Source organism: Lissotriton helveticus, chromosome 4_1 (genome assembly GCF_964261635.1).
Source record: "Lissotriton helveticus chromosome 4_1, aLisHel1.1, whole genome shotgun sequence".
NCBI lineage: Eukaryota > Metazoa > Chordata > Amphibia > Caudata > Salamandridae > Lissotriton > Lissotriton helveticus.
In genome coordinates this window covers 1,549,992,887-1,550,013,475 of record NC_136063.1, presented here as the reverse complement: position 1 = coordinate 1,550,013,475, position 20,589 = coordinate 1,549,992,887, and the positions used below count along the sequence as shown (strand labels likewise).

Sequence of the window (20,589 nt, the reverse complement as noted above, 5' to 3'; positions counted from 1 at the left end):
TCTAAATGGTATGGTTCTTCTCCAGTCTCCAATTTGTGCAATAATTCTATCCAGGAGGTTACTCATGTGTTATTTATCTGCCCCGCCCTATTACTGTATTGACATAAATGAATGAGGCCAATTTGTTTACAATTATCTATTCTTTTCTACCTCTGCACTAACAAACTTCATTTATGAACCACCAAATGAAATGTTTTGTCATAGGATTTTTTACTTTTTTAAGTGCTTTTTAGATATGTATTAAAACATGTACATGGGGGTATGATTAATAAAAATTGGTTGTATCTGATGTTTCATAACACTTAGGGTATTTGTATATCATATTTTAATGTTTTGTAAATGTATATTTCAATTTTATGTGGATCTCCTTGGAGTTCCAAGATCATAAATAAATAAAACTTGAAACTTGAGAGGCGCAACCACATTCCTGGGCCCTAGTACATCCCCCAGTGATGCCTCACATTGTCCCCTTGCTAGCATCCAACCAACTCTTCATTATTACGGAAATATGCTTGGAGTTCCCGACTCAGCGCTTGGACAAAGGTCCTGTCCTGGAGGTACCAGGCATTAAGATGCCACTTTGGGCATTGAGAGACCCAGCTTTTCCAGGGTTCAAGTCTTGTATAGCCCTTGTATTCTTGTCTTTAGTGAAATCAGCTTCTAGGAATTGTCTGTCCTCCTCACTAGAGAGGACCGTAAGCTGTATGTCAGCCAGGAGTTTGCAGGATTCTTCCACTGTACCTGTCCCTCCTGAGGAATACATCTGGGTGTAGTATGCTGCAAAGGCATTGGCTATACCCTGTCTCTCTCTCTTTCTCGTTTGCCACTTTAATTCGCAATTTCCCGCATCTAGCGTTTCGCTTGCTCTCGCCTGTCCAGCCATTCAATGAGTTTCCCAGCTTTATCTCCTACCTCATACAGGTGGTGTTGCTTTGCGCTATGCCTCACCCTGGGGGCCTCTGATGCTAGATCCCCATATTCCTTTTGCTTAAGACTCAAGGTACGTCTACCACTCCCTAGATCCTGGTCAGTCAAGGTATTCTCGGCGTCCTGCAGTTCTGAAGGTCCTGAAGTTCTGGCTCAATCATCACAACTTGGCGCTGTTGTCCCTTTTGTGTCCCACTATCAAGGAGAGGCCCTGCCCCTTGATGACTGCTTTATAAACTTCTCAAATGGTTAGCATCCGTTGAGACCTCATTTTCTGTGAAGTATCTGTCCCTGGTTTCTAAGAAGCCCTCTCTGATTCTAGGAACTTTACAGTACCAGGGGTTAAGTGTGACTTCGCAACATCACTTGCTGTTTTCAAGGCCATGGACAGTCCACAGCAGGGAGTGTTCAGTTACACCTCTGGCCAGGGAACTGGCTATCCAGAGTAAACATATAGTCAATTTGAGAAAGAATGCTGTGGACCCCTGAGTGAAAAGTATAGTTCTGTGTCATAGGATTGAATGCGCTCCATGTGTCTATAAGGCCCAGTGCTGGCAGAAAATCAGCAAGTGGACATCTTGCGGAGGCTGCGCTTCTAGGTGGCCAGCAGTCCTTCTCATCACAGTGTCAGGTTAAAACCCACTCCCCTCAACAGTTCTCCATCTGGCAGGCTGAGCAGGACAGCACTCAGGTCCGGGAACAGGCTGTTGTGGAGTTGCAGCAGAACATAGGTAGAGATTATATTAATGGTTGCTCCCTCCCAACTTCCAGTTAGGGCCACATATCTGTAGTGTGTCTGGCCAGGTCTGGTGGATGGTAAGCGGCAATGATTTCTTGAGCAAGATCCCCCCCCCCCCTCCACCGGAGCCAGTAGTATATCCTGCATGGGCCGACTATTTTATGTCACTACCTGTACAGTGTTTGCAGGCATTGCCCATAAGATGTGTCACCTGGAGGATGAAAACATCTGGGGAGTGACTTTTTATGTATTGCGGTACCACTTCCCTCTTAATTTTGTCCCCCCGGCCATTGACATTCCAGTCAATGGCTGTCATATGAGTATGTCTGCTGTGGGTGTCTCCCATTTCCCTCCCTCGTTTAATGCAGCCCACAGGGGATGTAGGGATCTCACTCTGGGCTCCACAAGCCGTTGACCATGATTGTGTGCTACAATGTGCATGCTGTGAACAGAGCAAACTATAAAGACAAATAAAACCCCCAAATGAACACCCCACCCTGCCTCCCTGTATAGCAGAGTTGGAACTGCCTCCCCCAAACATTTCAGAGTGCATGTTGCCCCAAACCATAAACTATAGTTGTAAGTGGCAACCCGAGATGCCTTCCACCCCCCCAAATTAGAAAGATTAACTATTACCAGTGTCTGCCATCTTCATTCAATAGTCAAGTGCCCTCCCACCACTGAGGGCTCTCCCCACCGGCTTTGAGGACAATCCCTCACTCACCAGTGACAATTGCATTGCTCAGTCCCAACTGTTATGGCATCACCCTCACCCATCCCCTCAACCCAATTTTTAAGAGTTTCTGTTGACTTGCTTGATTGTTCGGGCTGTGTGCTGGGGTGTGCTGCTGGTGTGGCATGTTTGACTAATGCTGGCAGGTCTGTGCACCTTTAACTCTTCAACTCTTCGCTGCTGTCAGGAATGGTGTCTTGATGTCATCCCTCCCACAGGTCTCCTGCTGTCTAGCCAGTCCCAAGCTGCCTCCACGGATGTAAAGCACCAAGTCTTTCCATTCGCTCCCACTCTCAATTGTGCCGGATACATCATGGAGTATTTGAGTTATTGCTCCTTTACAGCTTTTTTAACTTTATTGAAGCATTTGCATAGTTTTTGGACACAAAGCATGAAGTCTGGAAATAAAGTAATGGTGGTATTGTCCTTTTTGACTGATGGAGCACTACGTGCCATCTGTAGCATCACATCTCAGTCACAGTAAATGAATATGCGAGCGAATATCATATGGGATGAGGCCCGGGGTTTCAGAGGGGCAACTAGGACTCGGTGGGCTCACTCGACTGAGAAATAGTTGAAGAGGCCCTTTGGTTGTAATTGGTTTAGTATGAGATCTTCAACAGAGAGGTAAACTGCTGGGCCCTTCAAGCCCTCTTGCACTCTAATCATACGAATATTGGTTCTTCATGAGCAGCTCTCGAAGTCCTCTAACTTGGCCCCCATTACCTCCTTTGACTTGCTTTGGCAGTGTCATTGTTTCAGCTTGAAGTGTGGAGAGTGAGTCCTGTGCTTCCTTCATCCGAGTTCCAATGTTGCATAAGTCTACCCTAATCAGCATGACTTTTGTGGAGACGGAGTAACTTTTTGTCTCCAGGGAGGTGTGAATGCCTTGTATATACGGAGGGACAGTGTAAAGAGATTGACCTGGAATCCTTGGGCAAACTTGAATAGAACACTCACAACGGGATTTTTTAATTGGAATGATGGTATCCCTAGAGTAAACAGTGGACCCATTGCCCTACAAGGATGATTCACGCCTGTAGGATACTCACCATAGTTACTTTGGTATTTGTTTGAGGATTCTAAAAGGAGAGGCACATTATATTTGTCTTGATAAACGTGGCCATTATTCCGCGAACATCACCGAATCGCGTCGCCGCTTGGGATAAACTAAATCCAAGTACCGGCCAGTCATTGTGATAAATACACTTGAACTGCATACATTTCTGGAATTTGAGAGGTTTTTTTTAACTGGATTAGTCCATGAACCACTAATAAGTGTACTGTCGTAATTGCTGTCTGTCTCTCTCTTCTTCTTTTGTTTTATCTTTCTTTTAGACTATACACTTTTAATTATTTTTTACATGTGGATATAGTGTATGTACTATTAGTAGGAATTATATATGTGATATAATATTTGATACTTGATTAATGTTTGCATCTCCCTCTTGATTAATTGATATGCTGTCTATGTAATACATACAATTGTATAGTGATATATGTGTTTTATGTAATATGAAGATTTATGAATTCTGTATAATGAACACATTTTTAATGGTTCCAACATTTTTTTAATAAAATATAGGTGGCATTCCATTATTAGTCAGTGGTTGCCTTGTGGCATTGTAGTATAATTGAGATGATTGTTTGAAGAATTATTTTATTACCAAAGGGAATTTATAATCTTCTTTGACTAAGCAGTGTCCTGTCCCTTTGGCACGTGGGGCTTCTCTATCTTTATTGGGTGCCTTGTATCATTGCCATAATGTCTTTATGCATGAGTCTGTCTCCGTTGTGGTACCTGGTTGGGCAGAGTGTGCTGCCCCTCCACCACCACATCTCCAGTCATCGTTGCTGCATTTGGAAGTCGCTGAACTTCATAACATAAAGAAAGGAGGAGGGAGTGGGGGATTGCAGAGATAATTAACTCCACCAGCGATGTGGGGCAAAGAAACTCAAATGCCCCCTTATGACCTGTCGGTTTTCTCTCTGCTCTCCCTTGTGACCCCTCTCACCACTACTTGCAGTCTATTGCAGGACAGGAGCTGTGAAGGTCAAAGGACAGGGTGACTGTGCTGGATGTTTACTGTTCTGTGCCCCTCTCCTCAATCTTGGTCACGGTCCAGGTTCCCTCTTTTCAAACGGGGTGGGCTCTTCCAATCCTCATACACACAAGAAGGGGTGGAGAGACTCGAAATCCTCAACACTGGCATATGCTGTAGTCAAAAGTGGGGGGTGCACTATCCTGTCCCGCTCCGCTGCAAGTGGACCTGTGCTTCTAGGCTGAGGAACCACTTGTGAGCCACAAGTAGTTCCCAAGTTTCTGGAGGTAGCTGGCAACTTTCCATTCTGACAGTAAGGCACTCTTCGGCCCCCTATCGATTGTGGTTGTAAAGCAGGTCCAACGCTTGGCTTGCAGTGACAGAAGACATGTGCCCCCAGTCATTAGGGTCTGTAGGACTCAGTGGGATGTCGTCGCCCACCGACGACATTCCACCGACGACGGATTCATTGGTCCCAATCACTCCGCCTCAATTAACCCCTGGTAGGGGGCCGGGAGCACCACAGCCCCGATCAGAGACTGCAGTGCAGTCACATACTGCCCCCACACACTTCAGGAGACTACAGGCTAGCAGGGCCAAAGGAGCATTCTCAGATGGGCACCTCCATTCACGTGCTGGGTAAGACGCCGAATTCAAGGGCAAGCTATGTCCCGGTGGGGTGTGATTGCTCACCCCCTCTTGCTGTTTAGAGCAGGCGGCAGCACAGGATCACTGTGAGGCTGTCCTTCCTCTGCTGGTGTTGCAGGCTGTTACAACTCTGCCTAGACTCTGGTACTTAGCAGCAGCCTTACCCTCATCCAGTAGGCCGTGCCTCATGTTGGAGGTACGAGGCATCAAACTGTGCAGACAAAGGGAGATCTGGTATCCTCACAATTGGGAGCCTTCAAAGTACAGGCTTCCTGACACAGGGAACAGATTGTGAAATGGATGTTTGGGGATGGGGTCGGTGAAGTGCGGGAGCAGCTCTAACAAGAGACTACCTGGCTAGGTGGTCGGCCACGACCCCACTGATTCTTTTTATGTTTGTCTTAAATAATGTATTAAACTGTACTTTATTTCTCTAAATTGATATGGGATTTTTCTTGTGTTGTGTTTTCACTCTATTACTGTTTGAATGCTGCATAAATACTTTACACTTTGCCTCTAAGTTAAGCCACACTGCTTTTTGTCCCAAGCTTCCCAGGGTTAAGCACAAGTTAATTTAGTGACTTTTTGTGGTTCACCCTGCAAGCAATAGTGGCTGCTGCTTGGCCAGGACTCACAACCCAGTCAACCAACAACCCAATGTTTCATGGTGGTCTCCATGGTACTGCTGTCTAATTAGATGAAATTCTGTTGAATGCATCTACCCATCTTTCTCCTTTAAATGGGTGGACTGTCAAACTCTAGTTTAATGAGGGGAAGAACATACAAAATCCAGACATTAGAATGAGACATATAACAGGGACTATATGTGCACCTTCTAACAATGCAGCCTAAGGTCAAACGAGAATATAGAAAACCATTTAAGTAGTCAAACCCCAGGAGGCCAAAAATAGACAATATATATTTTCAAAGTATTGTGACTTCTTGGGGGAGTTAACATATTACACCATAGTCTTTTGTATAAATTGAGAAATGCGCATATTGGATCATGAATTACAAAAGAAAATAGTAAAAGTTAAAACATCAATCGAAGAGGTCTAATAGGGGATAGACTCACATATATAGGTTCAGAAAAAACCACCACTCCTCTTAAAGACTTACGATATGATTTTTCAATAAGTCAGCATTTCTGTTTCTGAAAAATAGAATATTGATATAAAAATGCTAATTCTTGCCGGAGTTGTCCATGCTGGGACATTAAAGAAGAGGAGAATTAAGAGAAGAGTTAAGAATACACTCTTAACTGCATTTAATAAGAGGATGAATGCATTATTTCCTACTGAAGTGTGGTTGGTTATATGAGGAGTACATCCTTAATTCCTCGTGTTCAGAAAACTGATCAAGATCACAAGATGTTAGCAAGCAGCACCATTTCAAAGACCTCATCCTCGGATGGCTAGTGAGCTTAGCAATGTATAGGGCGTAAATGCCTGTTTCGAATTGCAATGAGTGAACAAAGTGAGTGAGCTCAATGAGCTTCAGAGTGAATAGGACAGGAAGGGTTTCTTCTGTTGAGAAAAGTATGGATAAACAGGGAAAAACAGTGTAGGTTACATCACAGTTTTTATGCAAATTGCCTAAATAAACCATGGGTCTCGAAAGGACATTTATGAAATATGTAAGTAGTCTCATGTTGTGCCATGCGAATTCCCTTCCTCCCCTGGTGCATTTTCAGGTCACCATCCCCAAGTACACTTTAAAAACACACATGGCAAAAATTTCGTTTTGCCACAGTTTTAACAAAATATTTGCCAAAAATCTCTAGGAATTAGATAAATTTATATGAGAATATGAGAATGCAAATGCATATGGACAATCATTTATCAAAATGTATACAACATTTTTCTTCATAGGTATATTCTACTTCTATTCTTTATGCCATTCTACCTCTTTCTAGTTGATTCTCAGGAACACAGCATAACTGAGCATCAATTTGGAAGGAACAGGGAGCAAAGATTCAAAGTTATGCAACTAATGACCTTCTTCAATAGTCTGCAGGGCTAGATAAACCTTCCAGGATGCCACATTAGGGCTAGCGAGCTGGTTACAGGGACCGTACATGTTCACATAGGTTACATCAGTCATTTCAGATTCACAACTCACACAGCAGTAGTCACACTTGATAAAATGCTCCATTAGTATAGACAATGCAATTATCCCACACATGAGTCATGAATTAACAGCCATGACATTAACTGCACTCTAGCCACCATAGCAACAAGATCAGTAACAAGTCTGCCAAAGTCAGCATGAACTGTCGCTCAAATATCAGATTCCAATATCCTTTGGAAATGCAATACTTTTTCCACAAATTCCAGCTTGTAAGAGTTCAAACATAAACATATTGCATTTGCAAATTTAAAAAAAACTTTCATTTTGGACAAACAAACTCTGTAGTCCCAAACAAAAGCTTGTCATAGTCATGGAGCAAACACTAATTTTGTCCTGAAATAGCAACGTTTCATTTCTAGTGAAATGTGTGTGGTTCCCAAATATCAGATTGTCATTTCCATGAAAAAACTTCCCGGTACCCAATGTCCGCTGACACAGGACCTGGCCAAAGGCCAGGTCCAGCAATCAAACCTTCACCACTGTTGGGTGGGTGCAGGAACTAATCTTCAGCCAGGCACGGAAGGATTAATCGCCTGCAGCAGATTGGTTGCAGGGTGTGTCCTTTGGCCATAGAGTGCAGCATGTGGGCCGTAATCCCCCTGGCAGCTTGAAAGCTGGGCTTAGTTGAATGGCAGGTCCTGCAGCCAACACCAGCATTTCATGGTTGAAGGTCATGTGCATCAGAGTAAGGCATCCTGTAGCAAGATGGGTGCATAGTCTGTGGCTAATTCCTATAGTACACAACCAAACGCTGTAAACAGAACTGGCAGGCCACCCACAGTAAACTGGAGTGCAAGCCATTTGAATGCGTATATCATCAAATGAAATCAAAAGAAACATTCTCTGAAAAATCAATGTTCAAGTGACATATTATTTAGGTTTTGTTATTACACTAACTTATGTTTTAAAAAAACATCCAAACACCACTAAAAGCCACAGTTAAAATACAATTGTGGTTACAAATTAAAACCCAAAAATCCTTTAAATGTGTCAGCTATAGTTAGGTACACTAACGGAAACTCAAGTCCCACCATATACTGCTCATTACTTAGTGGCCTCTCAAATGACCTCATTGATGACATCACTATTTTTTTGCATCCACTTCCTTCTTCTACCTTCCTCGAAGTAGTCATAATCTCTGCCTCATTTCACATTTAAGAGAGGAACAGCCCTAAAACACAGATGTTCCCCTGCATAACTGATAAGTACACAGACAACTCTGATTAACAAAAAAAATAAAATCTGAATGTCCCATGTACTTTTAATCATGCTGCCTTTAGTCTAAAGGGAGAATATTAAACTACACTGTATAAGGTATCGCCTATAGTTTTAGGTCTTGAGACGTACGCAGGACAGACTGTCAGTGGAGATTCTTGAATTCCAGACCTTCACAGCTATCACACAGGTAGATGCACACTTTTTTTGTTTTATTAATCTATTGGTACTCCATTGTTCATATGCAGTGTATAACTTTGTTTGCTCAAGATATGCTAATCTTGTGGTGACCTCAGCACTTTTGTAGGTGTCTGTCCGAGCATATTGATTGTCCATGACAACATATACACGCATTTCTATCTCCTACAGGAAGCACTTAATCTTACCCCAGGGCAGACCTGCACTACCGAAACACTTCCTAAAATACAATAAAAAACACATTTAAAAAGATCCTGTATCTTTGCTATCTTACACCTTTCTATGGTTTCCCTTACCCATTCCCTTCAAGCATAAAGTATATATTTTTTAGAATAACTTGTGTCTTGCCACACTGCAAACGTTTGACGCTTCTCCATTCCTTTAACCCATCTGGGGTGTAGGCATCAATAGAGGAGCAGGTAAAGTATCACTAGGGCCCAAAGAATTGAAGGGGCAAAGCACACTGTTTATGTCTGTTTTAGTACCAAGTGCCAGGGAGGCATTTTCGTTATTTCTGTAAGAGACCGTGTCCTTTTTAAGCTACTGGTCCCTGGGACTATATTTTGAAACAAACACTAGGGGCCTCATTTATGAGAAATGACGCATCGCTGCATGAAAGCAGCGATGCGTGACTTCTCAGTGAGCACTCCTTGCAACATACCTGATGCGTCATATTTACTGTATGACGCATCGTGTCGCAAGGAGTTACAGATACGTCAGTATTTCTGACGTATCTGTATGGCGCAAAAGTGACGCATTGCTGGAGGAGTGTGTCACAAAAGTGACGCAACCCCAGCAATGTGTCCTTTCACATGGGGCAAGCCCCATGTGAAAGTGCTTGCGTCAGTCTTACACCTGCTGTGAGGCAGGCGTAAGATTTTGACGCATTTGAGTCCAAGAAATGGCGCCATGAAATCTTATAGATTTCACTGCGTCACTTCTATGACCCTTTCTTGCGTGGGAACGCCCCCCTGCATACATTATACCTGGTGCAGGAATAATGTAGCGCAGGGGTTTACAAAGTGACGCATCTACCTAGATGCGTCACTTTGTAAATGTGGCGCAACAAGGCCCATTTTTTACACTGCTGGTGCGTCACAAAAAGTGACGCACCAGTGGTGCAAAAGCGACGCAAGGGCTCATAAATGAGCCGCTAGGACTCTGTCTTCCACCCTATTTCTTTCTAGCCTGTCGTTCCTACTTACTTAAAAAATATATTTCTTTAGTAGCTGTCCAACTAAAACATCTGCCCCAATTTACTCAACGGTGTCCCTCTCATTCCGTTATTGACAACAGTCCTTCCACCATTTAAGAAAATGGACTCAGCCACTGTGCTCAGAAATGACTCTCCCAGACTGACAGCCAACAGACCCAAAGCCCAGCCTCCACCAACACTACAGACAGAGCACAGAACACTCCTGCCAGCCAGGCCACAGTCTAGTCCAACCCCTGTGCCCACACAGCAACCCACATGCGCCCAACGCATATTAACCAACTGCTTAGAGCAGGTGTCAAATGGAAGTGAAAATCATTATTCTGGCGTTATTTACCAGAACTATTGCAGAAAAGGAAGCAGTAATTCTCTGCTATGATTACCCCACTTTCCAGGGCCAAAGCTCAACATTGAATGGTGCAGGGCTGCAATTACCATTTTCAAACTAACATATTGCTCCTCGATGTGCATACATTTTGCATTTGGAAATATTTTACACATTTTTTTAAAACATTACTCACTCACTAATTGTTTTCACTGTCGTAGAAGAGAACAAAGTGAGAAAGAAAAAGAAAAAAACAAAAGAAAATCTATCTGATTTAGAGGAGGGCTGTTACTGGGCATCCCCAAAAGAATCTGTACCTGTTTCTTCTATATCACCATCGGATCAAAAGAACTATCCACAGACTATACAACTAAATAACAAAGGCTGGCTGGTCACCTACATTTCATTGTTTAGTTTTCCTCGATTTCTAGCTGCAATTTGAATCAGTAAGCATAATTTAGAGCAGCTACTTATTTGAACTGTCTGGCTTTTACATCGAACGGTAACCGAATACACTGTAAAACTGGTCTATAGGGCAACCAGGCTGTGTCCAATGGGCAGATCTGACAGATCAGTGTGTGGGCAGTTCTTTAGGACGAGCCTGGGCAGCGCATGCATTGCTCTGTGAGGCATGCTGTATTTGTGTATGGACTTCAAGCACCTCCCACTCTCCACCCATACTTTTAATTGGTTTGCCTAATTTTTCGTTTGTAAATGCTGGCTTCTGATTGGTTAATAGGCTTGTTAGTCCCTCCTTAGTACCATCATGTCTTCATTTGTGACCTCCCATGAGGACTGGCCCTTTTACTTCTGTTGTTATGCTGTATGTCTTATTTATTCTGTCAGCACTATTTTCTTTAATGACTTTCTCCTACTGCATGCATGACATGCTTCCCTGCAACATTCAGCATACCATGAGCGCTTTCACTTTTGAAGCAGGCCGGGATAATGGCAGCCGATTCTTTGAATTGAATTGCAAAGGACAATGCTTTTTACTTATGTGTTAATTATCAAAACACAGAAATAAAAGGCATTGTCATTTACAATGCCAGTGGCTTATACTCTTGCAAATGCTAGACCTAATGTATTGCTAATGCTTGTTTTAGCAGTATGTGAGTCAGGATTATGTCCTGTTGGGTCGACTTTGAGCAGTTTGTGACTAGTTTTTACTGAGGATTTCTCTGATATTACCACAATCATTGCCAGCAGCAAACATAAAATGCATGCAGTCTCATATACCTTGCAAATCACCAATACAGCCTGTCTTCACAGGTTCCAAACTGTTCTGATTTTCAAATGTTGGCCACTTTTTTCGCAATCTGGTACGCTAATGGGGGCCACTTTTATTTTCGGTCCGGGGTCTATTTTTGTGTCCCAGTCTCAGTCCTGTCAACTCACATGGTGGAACAGTGTGCCACACGATTTCGACTCCCCTCACACACCTGTGAGGAGTCGAAAATCGCACAGTGCCAGAGAAAACGAGCTCAAAACCACTGTAAACGGTAGATTTCCAGCTGCTTTCCAGAGGCAGTAAGCAGCTGATGTCCATCAAGAGGTGTGAAAACATCCCAGGACATCTGCGACAGCGTCAACGACCCTTTGGGGTTTTATTCTGAGACAGAATGGATGGCTTTTTGAGGGGAAATGTGCCACTTTGGTAGCTCTGGCATGAGGCGCTGCTCCCTCCAAGGCACCTCCGCCTCCTCACACTGTGAAACTTGTTTGTAAGTTGGCAGGTAGGCAGTCTGTCCCTGACTGAATAAAGCGTGTAACATTAACAAATAAGCATCTCTGGAAAAGCTCCTCACAGAAAAGGACTCAAACTGAGAATCTTCAGGCAATTGGAAACACACTCTACTAAGATCTAAGGCACATTCTTAACATAGTCAAACAATCCAAAAATAAAGTGAATTCGAGTAAGAAAAGAGTCCACCACATGTCCTTACAAAAATAGTAAAATCACCATGGGACTAAAATGCGTTAGGCTTCATAAGTGGGTATGTAGACTTAAAAACAACTGATTTCGAAATGTCTATTGCACCCTGCAGAATTATAAATCAAATATGACCCATAAAAATTAAAAAAAACATGTCAGAAGAGCAACAGAGTCAATAAAGAAAATCTAAGAATTGAACGTTACCGTGTCACTTCATTAGGACCGTTTGATAAGATAATGTTTTGCCATTCTCGTTGTAATGTAAAACATTCCCTCACTTGGGTTCACATATAAATTATAGCTGTGAAAAACAGATGTGTGTACCGAAATATATGACTGTTCTCTCACATCCATTTCCAGATATGCACAAACGTGAAACTTATAATCTACAAACATAGCAATAAGTGAGAAAACAACAAAAGAAAGACTTCGATTAACCCACGTTTCTTACGCTAAATAAACCAGGTCTATTGCTTTCTGGGAAACTATTATGCATATAAATATTTCTGCTGGTGTCAGGACTGCGCATGGTGGTCCAGCACAGAAAACTGTTAAAATAACCATTACGTGTAAAGAAAAAACTCTCAGGGACTTTTTAAATACGGGTACTAGCAATCTACCTCCACTTTGGGTGTGCATTTTTCCTACACATATTTTGTGCTGTCAGTTTCACCATACCACTATGACATAGTCGACATGCTGGTACTGACATTGTTAGACTGGCGAGGTACCACCATATCTCAGAGTTGTGTAGACAGTGAAACTCAGCCCTATAGGTTCTGATAGTTAGCTAGTTAGTTAGACATTTAGTTAGTTAGAAAGTTAGTTAAAAGTTGTTCGAAAACTTAAGTGACTATAACCTTTTCATCAAAAATGGATAGGCTCACACACTTCACGAGTAGTTAACTAAAATTTAATAAACGCTTCTTTTTTAGGTAGTGGTGAGGGTTCCGCACATGTCAAGCACATCAGAGAAGTGCCCATGTTCTTGGTAAACATTCTATCTTCCTGATACGAATACACTCCACCCCATGTATGTGTTCTCCCCTAGTTAAATGAATTCCAAATAGAGCCTGTTGAGAACCCTTGTAATATTTAGTTTCCTCATCATGTTGCTTCCAGGGGTCAGGAATCCCTCCAATTCCACCGGAGATGTGAGCCCACTAATGCCAAGTAAATTCCTATAATAGCCATGAAAGTCAATAGCCACTTGCAATACGTGGTACACGCTACATCAATGTTTTAAAGAATATAATAGCAAAAAATTATCATGTAGAGCACAGCAAAAGGTGTTACTCTAACTCTCCAATTTCAAACGATACTATGTAATAAAGGTTTACTGAAAGCTAATTTAAATAATGACTGTAAAAATGTTAGTTGAACATATTTAACATACAATATTATTTAAAATACCATTACATTTTATAAAAATTGAAAACACTGAAGCAGTGTAAAACATTTATAAATCGACATCCTTATTAAAACTGTTACCTGTATCACATCGGAAAGGGTAAAAGGAAAATTATCTCTCTCAATATTTAAATGCAATATTTAGAATACAGAACAAGCAACCTTATATATGTAGGCCTTTATAAAGTAACTATTATACTGTGCAGCCTTTGTTCAATTGTCCATCGAACATATACTGTGTAAGGTCCAAGAATATATATACAAGAATGCCAAAGTCTGAACATGCAGAATGACTGGTGCAAGACATATATCGAATTTACAAAGGTAAATTATGTGGCTGCAACAATATAGTTGCAATATTAATTAATGTATGTTTTCACTCTAGACTTAGGATGGTGTGTGCATTCTACAGTTAAAGACGCAAGAAGTGACACAGGAGGGACAACTAATAAATGTAATGTTTCACTTAGAAATAGAAATATGTTTTTAAAATGATTAGGACTTTTTAGGAAAGTGCTATTAGGCAGTCAAGGAGGGATGCTTGTCGAGATAGCCTGCATGTTTTCTGCTATCATCCATCAATCATGTATAGTGAAGGGGTCGATGAAGAATGTAAGCTTCGTTCAAAAGCATGCACTTGATTCAGTGCTAGGGAGCTGAACTGAAAAGACATTTGTATTTCTGCCACGTCGTGTACAACAGTGAATTAGCAAAAACATAGCATGTGGTATAAAGTGTGGGGTTTGAGGGGTCGTAGGGGCAAAGACAGACAGAGTAATGAGGGGGTAAATGAGAATGTGAAGTTTAAGGGAGCACAATGGAATCCCTATTTAGGAAACACAAAGGGACCTCTTCCACTTTTTATAATGTTATATTGGGTGTAACTTATTGTATACACTATATTACGAGGCAGGGAGCACTCTATACTCCACTTTCTGGATTGTGAGGCATCCTGCTTCTACAATCGCTGCTGTCACTGTTTACATTTCTGCTGCACAGTACCCCTTTTTCATCCTCATACAATAAGTGCCACTGTGATAGACATTGCATTTATATCACACATTAGGTACATGACAGCTATGAGAGCCTCTATTAGATAAGGATATGGGGGAACTGGTATTTTGTTTATTCGTTTAATTTTACCGACCCATCTTTATCACTTTGTATGGCCATTAACAATATTATTGGACTGCTAATGTGATCATGTTTTCCCATCATTATAAAACTGTATTAGTGAACATCAACATAACAATCTTGTTGTCACTTAAAGCACAAGCATAATGCAAAGTGATGGCGCCTCTCCGAAGAATGTAATACGTGCCCCCTAAATCTCCAATTTTTCACAAATATTCATAGCCTTTGAGCTGAATGGGGCCCCTGGGTGGCTAGGGGCCCACCTGAAGGATCTACCCCACCCCCATCCTCCCCCTTGCCCGTGCACCGCATTGGCTGCAGGGCCCTGTCTAAGCACCTGACCTAAAGAGGTTTAATAGTGACAGTAGTAAAAACCGGCACGCAGAAAAACCTTCTTTGGCGTGTCAAAACAAGTCAAAATGAATTCGGTCTTCCGTTTTGCAGGCAAACAGCACAGCAAAACGCACGTTTGGATCTGTGTGCCTAAGTACACCACCATCCGCAATAAACATAATTAAAACTGCAGTAAACGGTACAATAATTATTGCCAAAGCCCTACACGACTTCAATTCAATTCAATTCAATTCAACGACTCGTGTTCCATCCAACCATACATGATTCTGTAAGTTGCTCTGCTGCATGCTCTATATGTAAGTGCCTTGGCTTTGCAGTTGCCTTTACTACCTCGGCTGCCGCCTTTGCTTTGCTTGCAGGACACCCCCTTGTCAACTTTAATTGTGATTGGCGGTCACAATTAAATGCGGTAAAGCGCACCAGGTCATAGCATTGTGTCATTTGTACCCAGAGAGAGCGTGTCTGACAACACCCTGTTAAATTGTACACCTTTTATGGCGCGTGCCAGTGTGTTCGTTTTCGATTCCACAACAGGTACGCAGCATTCACAGGTTGAACAAGATACTTCGCCCCGACACTGTACTGTCTGAACGAGCATTTCAGTTGAGACAGCTCTGAAAGTGCTGGTGTGCTGCCTGCAGAGTGACGGGGGCTGGCGGAGCGGGGAGCGTCTTAAAATGCAGCGGCTGCTGCGCCGTTTTGGCTGCTCTCACGGGGCTCTCAGATCAAGTGAGGATAAAGCTTGTCAGATGTATTCATTTCTCTGCTCCCCGTGGGGCTCGCAGGGGCTGGCCCGTTCTTTTTTTTTTTAAAGCAATTTCTGCAACGTACATCGGCGCATTGCCGACCCCCACTCCCCTTACTAACCCCATATGCCAGAGCGAATCACTTCATTAGCGTCTGGTTCCGCCGGAGCGCTACATGCATGCATGCATAACATGAAACCGAGAGCTTCTGTGTAGACATATTTCACATACAGGAGCCGTGTTTAGGAAATAAAGCCCTCTTTCAAACGTGCCGTGGAATCCAAACCAATTCATGTAGGATGTGAACCAATAATGTGCTAAGTCACATGATCCCATACGCTTAACCTACATTTTAAAAACCAAGTAGGAGGAAATCTTATACCGGCGTCTGCCGTAGATGAAATAATGCGGGAGGAAAACGCGCTAAAACCAATCTCTATCTGCCCTGGATCTACCTCAGAATAGCACACGAGAGGAATGTCGCACTTAAAAGGCACGCCGGGGTACCGCTGACAGGTGTATGTGGCGGGGTTGGTGTTGGTAGCAAGCAAAGGGGCTGCACGGGTATGAGCAGCGACGCGATTTTTAGCACTTTCATTTGCATGTCTTCCTCACCCCCCCCCACCCCCCCCCCTACTCCCCAAACACATACACACGAAGACCTAATGCAATTTAGCCACTGCTAACAATAGATTAGAATTAGTGACCCGGGAATGTAAAAATAGCAGCCACGAAGCTGCGGAGTGCAAGTAAAGAAGGATTAGCCGTTTTCACGAAGTGCTGTGTGTACGTGTGCGTGGGTGGGTGATGCAGCAGGGCACGCTATAGAAAGTTCAACGTAAATGACGTTTAAAGTCAAACCAGGTGGGAGTGGAACCCTCGTTTTGATAGGGGAGTTCCCTTTCCGGTGTCTCCCTCCTCCGTGATACTACTTCATGGAAGAACTTGCACCAGGCAGGGGTTCTAAACTCCGCACTGGGCGGTCTGCTGGCCTCTGGGAGAGGTTTTTTCGGCTATGTATTAGAACTTTGTAGGAATACATTACAAGAAGATGAGGGAACTCTGCTGTCTGTTCCTTACATGTGATTGTGTTGGACTTTTTGAGAGACGACGACCTGCACATGATCCACCCTTTTGAAACACAACATTGACCAAATACTATTGTTTCTTCGTCTTCTCACTTATGCATACACTAATGCGTTTCTGCACTGAACTGTGTGTTTCATTCTAGGTGACGTTGTTTGTAGCATGGGGTTATCCCCAATATATTTCAATGGCTCGCCAGGGGCAGTAAGAGCTATATATAATCTCATACATTATTCGTACGGGTAAAAGAGCTTGTGAAACAATAAGTGTGGCTTAACTGGGAAGTGCATGTATCCTATCGTCTGCAGAGTCACTCGTGCGTGCGATGCAGAAATGCAATAGTCGAAGAACAGGTACCCCTGACCCACAGTGCGTGACTGGAACGCGCGGCCACGGAGGGCACGCAGGTCTGTCCCCCGTCTGCCCCCGTCACTTACCGTCCTGCTGAGGCTCTGCCTCTTGACACTGACTGAGGTGGCGCTGACGATGAGGTGAGAGACGGACACCATGAGGCCGAAGACGACAGCCAGCAGGGTCCGCACCGGCAGCAGGGAGTACGTGACAAAGGTCACCAGCATGAGCTGCCAGAGCCCCTGCTCGGGGGTCGTGGGGGGCTCCAGCCCGTAGGAGCCCAGGGAGAAGGGGCAGCAGAGGAAGGAAAAAGTGAAGCTGAAGAGCAGGGTGAGCTTGACGATCTGCTGCAGCTGGGTGACCTGCAGGTACTTCACGTTGGTGACGATGAAGAGGGACACGAAGACGATGCAGTGCACGGGGTGCGAGCCCTTGGAGATGGTGAGGCTGGGGCCAGACAGGAGCTCCACCAGGGCCAGCGTGGCCGTCATGATGATGAGGACGGCCAGAGCCTTCAGCGTGGAGGTCTGCTCCAGCTTCAGGTTGTAATTCTGAAAGAGGGACTCCAGCTCCTTGCAGTCAAACTCGTCCTCGCAGGCTATGGCGTCCAGAGGGGGTCCGGGGGAGCATTGACACTTCTTCCGCCTGGTCTTGACTTTCTGAAACGGAATTTCCTCCATGTCAGTGCCATTCATAAACCCGAAATGGTTCCTCGGTGCCTCCGTCCCCCTTTCATGAGAACTGCCAGCAGAGCACCCAAGGCAAGTGAACCAAAGGAGAAGACCATACAAGCACCACAACTCCGAACGCCAATGCCAACTACATTCGAGGGTCGCCCTACTATTCCACGTTTCTCCCTTTGCTGTCTTGATGCCAGTCGTTTAGTGACTCCCAGTTACATCCACAGCTTCAAGTCATCACAGAAGAATCGAGTCTGTCATCAAACACCCAGAGGAGAGAGGATTCAGGGTTCAAGACTGCCTCCCGCAGCCAAAGGTGCATGCAACATATGGGAAGAGAGGGACAGGCTGCGAGCCTTTGGAATAACAGAACAAATGGTGAAGGGAGAGAGGGGGAAGAGAATGGGTGGACGAGTGGGAAAGAATGAGACAGAAATGGAGAAAGACCGAGAAAGGAAGAGAGAATGAGACAGAAAGAGAGCAGAGACAGGGTGATTCCCTTCCTACATCCACGAGCATTTCTCTGAGCTCTGCCTGGCTCGCACATGCGCATTAAACGCTAGAGAAGCCAGACACGTCTCTCCACTCTGAGCAGCTTAACAAGAAGAAAACAGATTTGACAACATGACCACGCTTGAGACTGCTTTGCACTCCCCCGCCCCCACCACAGCCAGTGAACACTTAGCCACAGGCATCGAGACACAGCCACACAGATATGTAGCTCTTTCCTAATAGACTCACAGAGGAGGATGTCTTTTCTTTCAAGTGCCTTATTATTACTATGTAAGTGTATGCGTTTATTTTATTAAGTGAGCAGGCAGCCTCCTAGATGGCGTCGGCTTGCACACACCAAGGCATGTTATGTTTCACAGCATCTCTCTTTCCGCCTGTAACCCAGATACCGTCCAATCAGCCTCGTCGCCGCATGGGTTTTCTGTGCTATGCACTTCACAGCAAGCTTCGACAACGAATTTCCAATGAACTGCGCCTTCAATTATTTTCTTAACGTAATCTGAAAATCAAAATAGTGAAAAGTTGACAAAGCTTGCAGCGGCAGGAACAGAATTGGAATACAATACATTTCAATAAACAGTCTAATTAGAATCTGGCTTTCAAGGTGGGAAACCTTGCCCTCAAAAGGTATCATGAGCCGGGGGGCAACGAGACATGACCTTCGGGGTGGGAGGTGCTCGGCAAAGGTGTGAAGGGACATTTTAAAAGGGCGGGGCTAACACTTCAAACTGTGGGCGGAGCTATCTTCAAAACCGGTAGGGGAAAATCTATGATTATGCATTTTCATACTGTTAGACAACCACATTAGGATTAGAGCAAACATGGCTTGTGGTTTTGATACTGTACACCCACACCCTACTGAAAGTGATCTTTGCAAAGGATATTGAATGCAATGTGTACTAAATGCAGCGAATACAGATTTTAATACAAAGCACATTCGAATCATTTTTGCAAAGATATTTCATGGAGACAACACTTCTTGATAAGCCCTTGGGTGCAGGGCACGGTGCCCATGAAATATTTATCACAACAAGCCCAAAAATATGCTCCTGCTCAATCACTGACTAACGGTATTGCTGCCCAGCTGGACCTTGCATTTCATGCATCTTTGCTGCTGCATGAATGGGTACATGTCTCCAACATTTGGAGGTTCATGGGATAATGCACCTGTTGTTGTAGAGTGAAGACATCAGTCTGTGGGATGGGCACCTCCACTGACGTTCTTAAGTAAGGGACCTACAACAGAGTCATGATAATTAAAATAAATATTAAATCTACCACAAGTTATCAAAAACATCCAAAGTAGAAGCATGGTTTTCACACACATGAATAAACGTTGTGGCGCACAAAGTGTGAACATATGTAACGTTTTCATTTTCCAAACCGTCCTGGAGTTACTATATACATTCACACGAACAGTGGGCTGTAATCAGTGATTCTACTATGATATGCTAATGTGGGCAAATATTAATATAATAACCAAGCAAAAAACAAGCCCTATGAAAAACTATACAGTTTGGCTTTGTCAGACTAAACATTCCCAGTCTAATTGCTCTGGGAATTCCGTCTGTGATGTGTATGCAGTCAGTCGCTTTGTTGTTTGAGGTCCTCTTATTCCCGATTTACATCCCAGCGTCTCCTAGGGAAACACTTACATCATTATTTGGCTGCCGCATAAGGAGGGATTATCTTCTACCAGGGAAACATTAGCAGCAGTCAACAGTGTGTGAACAGGATACACTTACCCCAGGCCTCCTGAGACGTGTATGAAAACATAGATATAAATAGCAGAATAACAGAGGTTCACCTTTGATTGTGTGATGTAATATATGTTATCAACATTTAAGAAGTGCAGTTCAACAATTGTATGGTCTCTTAGGGCCCGATGTAGGTAAATCTTTTTTACCACTTCTTAAATACCGATTCATACCGAATCGGTATTTAAGAAGTGGTAAAAAAGAGGAGGGGAGATGTAGGTATTTCAGATTAGGTAAATACCGAATCGTTAATGCCCATTGATTCCTATGGGCATTGATGCCCATAGGAATCAATGGGCATTACCGAATCGGTATTTACCGATTCGGTAAATACCGATTTCAGCAAGGGTGCAGGGGGTGTCACTTTGACACCCTCTGGCACCCCAAAAATAGGCATGTGCGCCATGTGGCACACAGACATGCCCTAAGGGCTTGTCTGTGTGTCACATGGC

At 43.6% G+C, this 20,589-nt stretch overlaps 1 protein-coding gene across 3 annotated transcripts in view; it reads right to left on the bottom strand.

The window, feature by feature from the left end:
- The window catches only part of ADCY1 (adenylate cyclase 1), a 1,411,272-nt gene extending 1,393,390 nt beyond the window's left edge, over positions 1 to 17,882 (bottom strand). Inside the window, exons 1-2 of one of the 3 annotated variants that reach the window (XM_078685845.1) lie at positions 17,303 to 17,882; positions 2,616 to 2,629 (exon numbers count right to left, since the gene is read on the bottom strand). In XM_078685845.1, coding sequence (XP_078541971.1) covers positions 2,616 to 2,629; positions 17,303 to 17,882 — 594 coding nt within the window. Of the gene's footprint in view, positions 1 to 2,615; positions 2,630 to 17,273 lie in introns of all 3 variants that reach the window. The other 2 variants (XM_078685844.1, XM_078685846.1) reach the window with 2 other exon arrangements.
- Between the last annotated feature and the right edge of the window lie 2,707 nt (positions 17,883 to 20,589).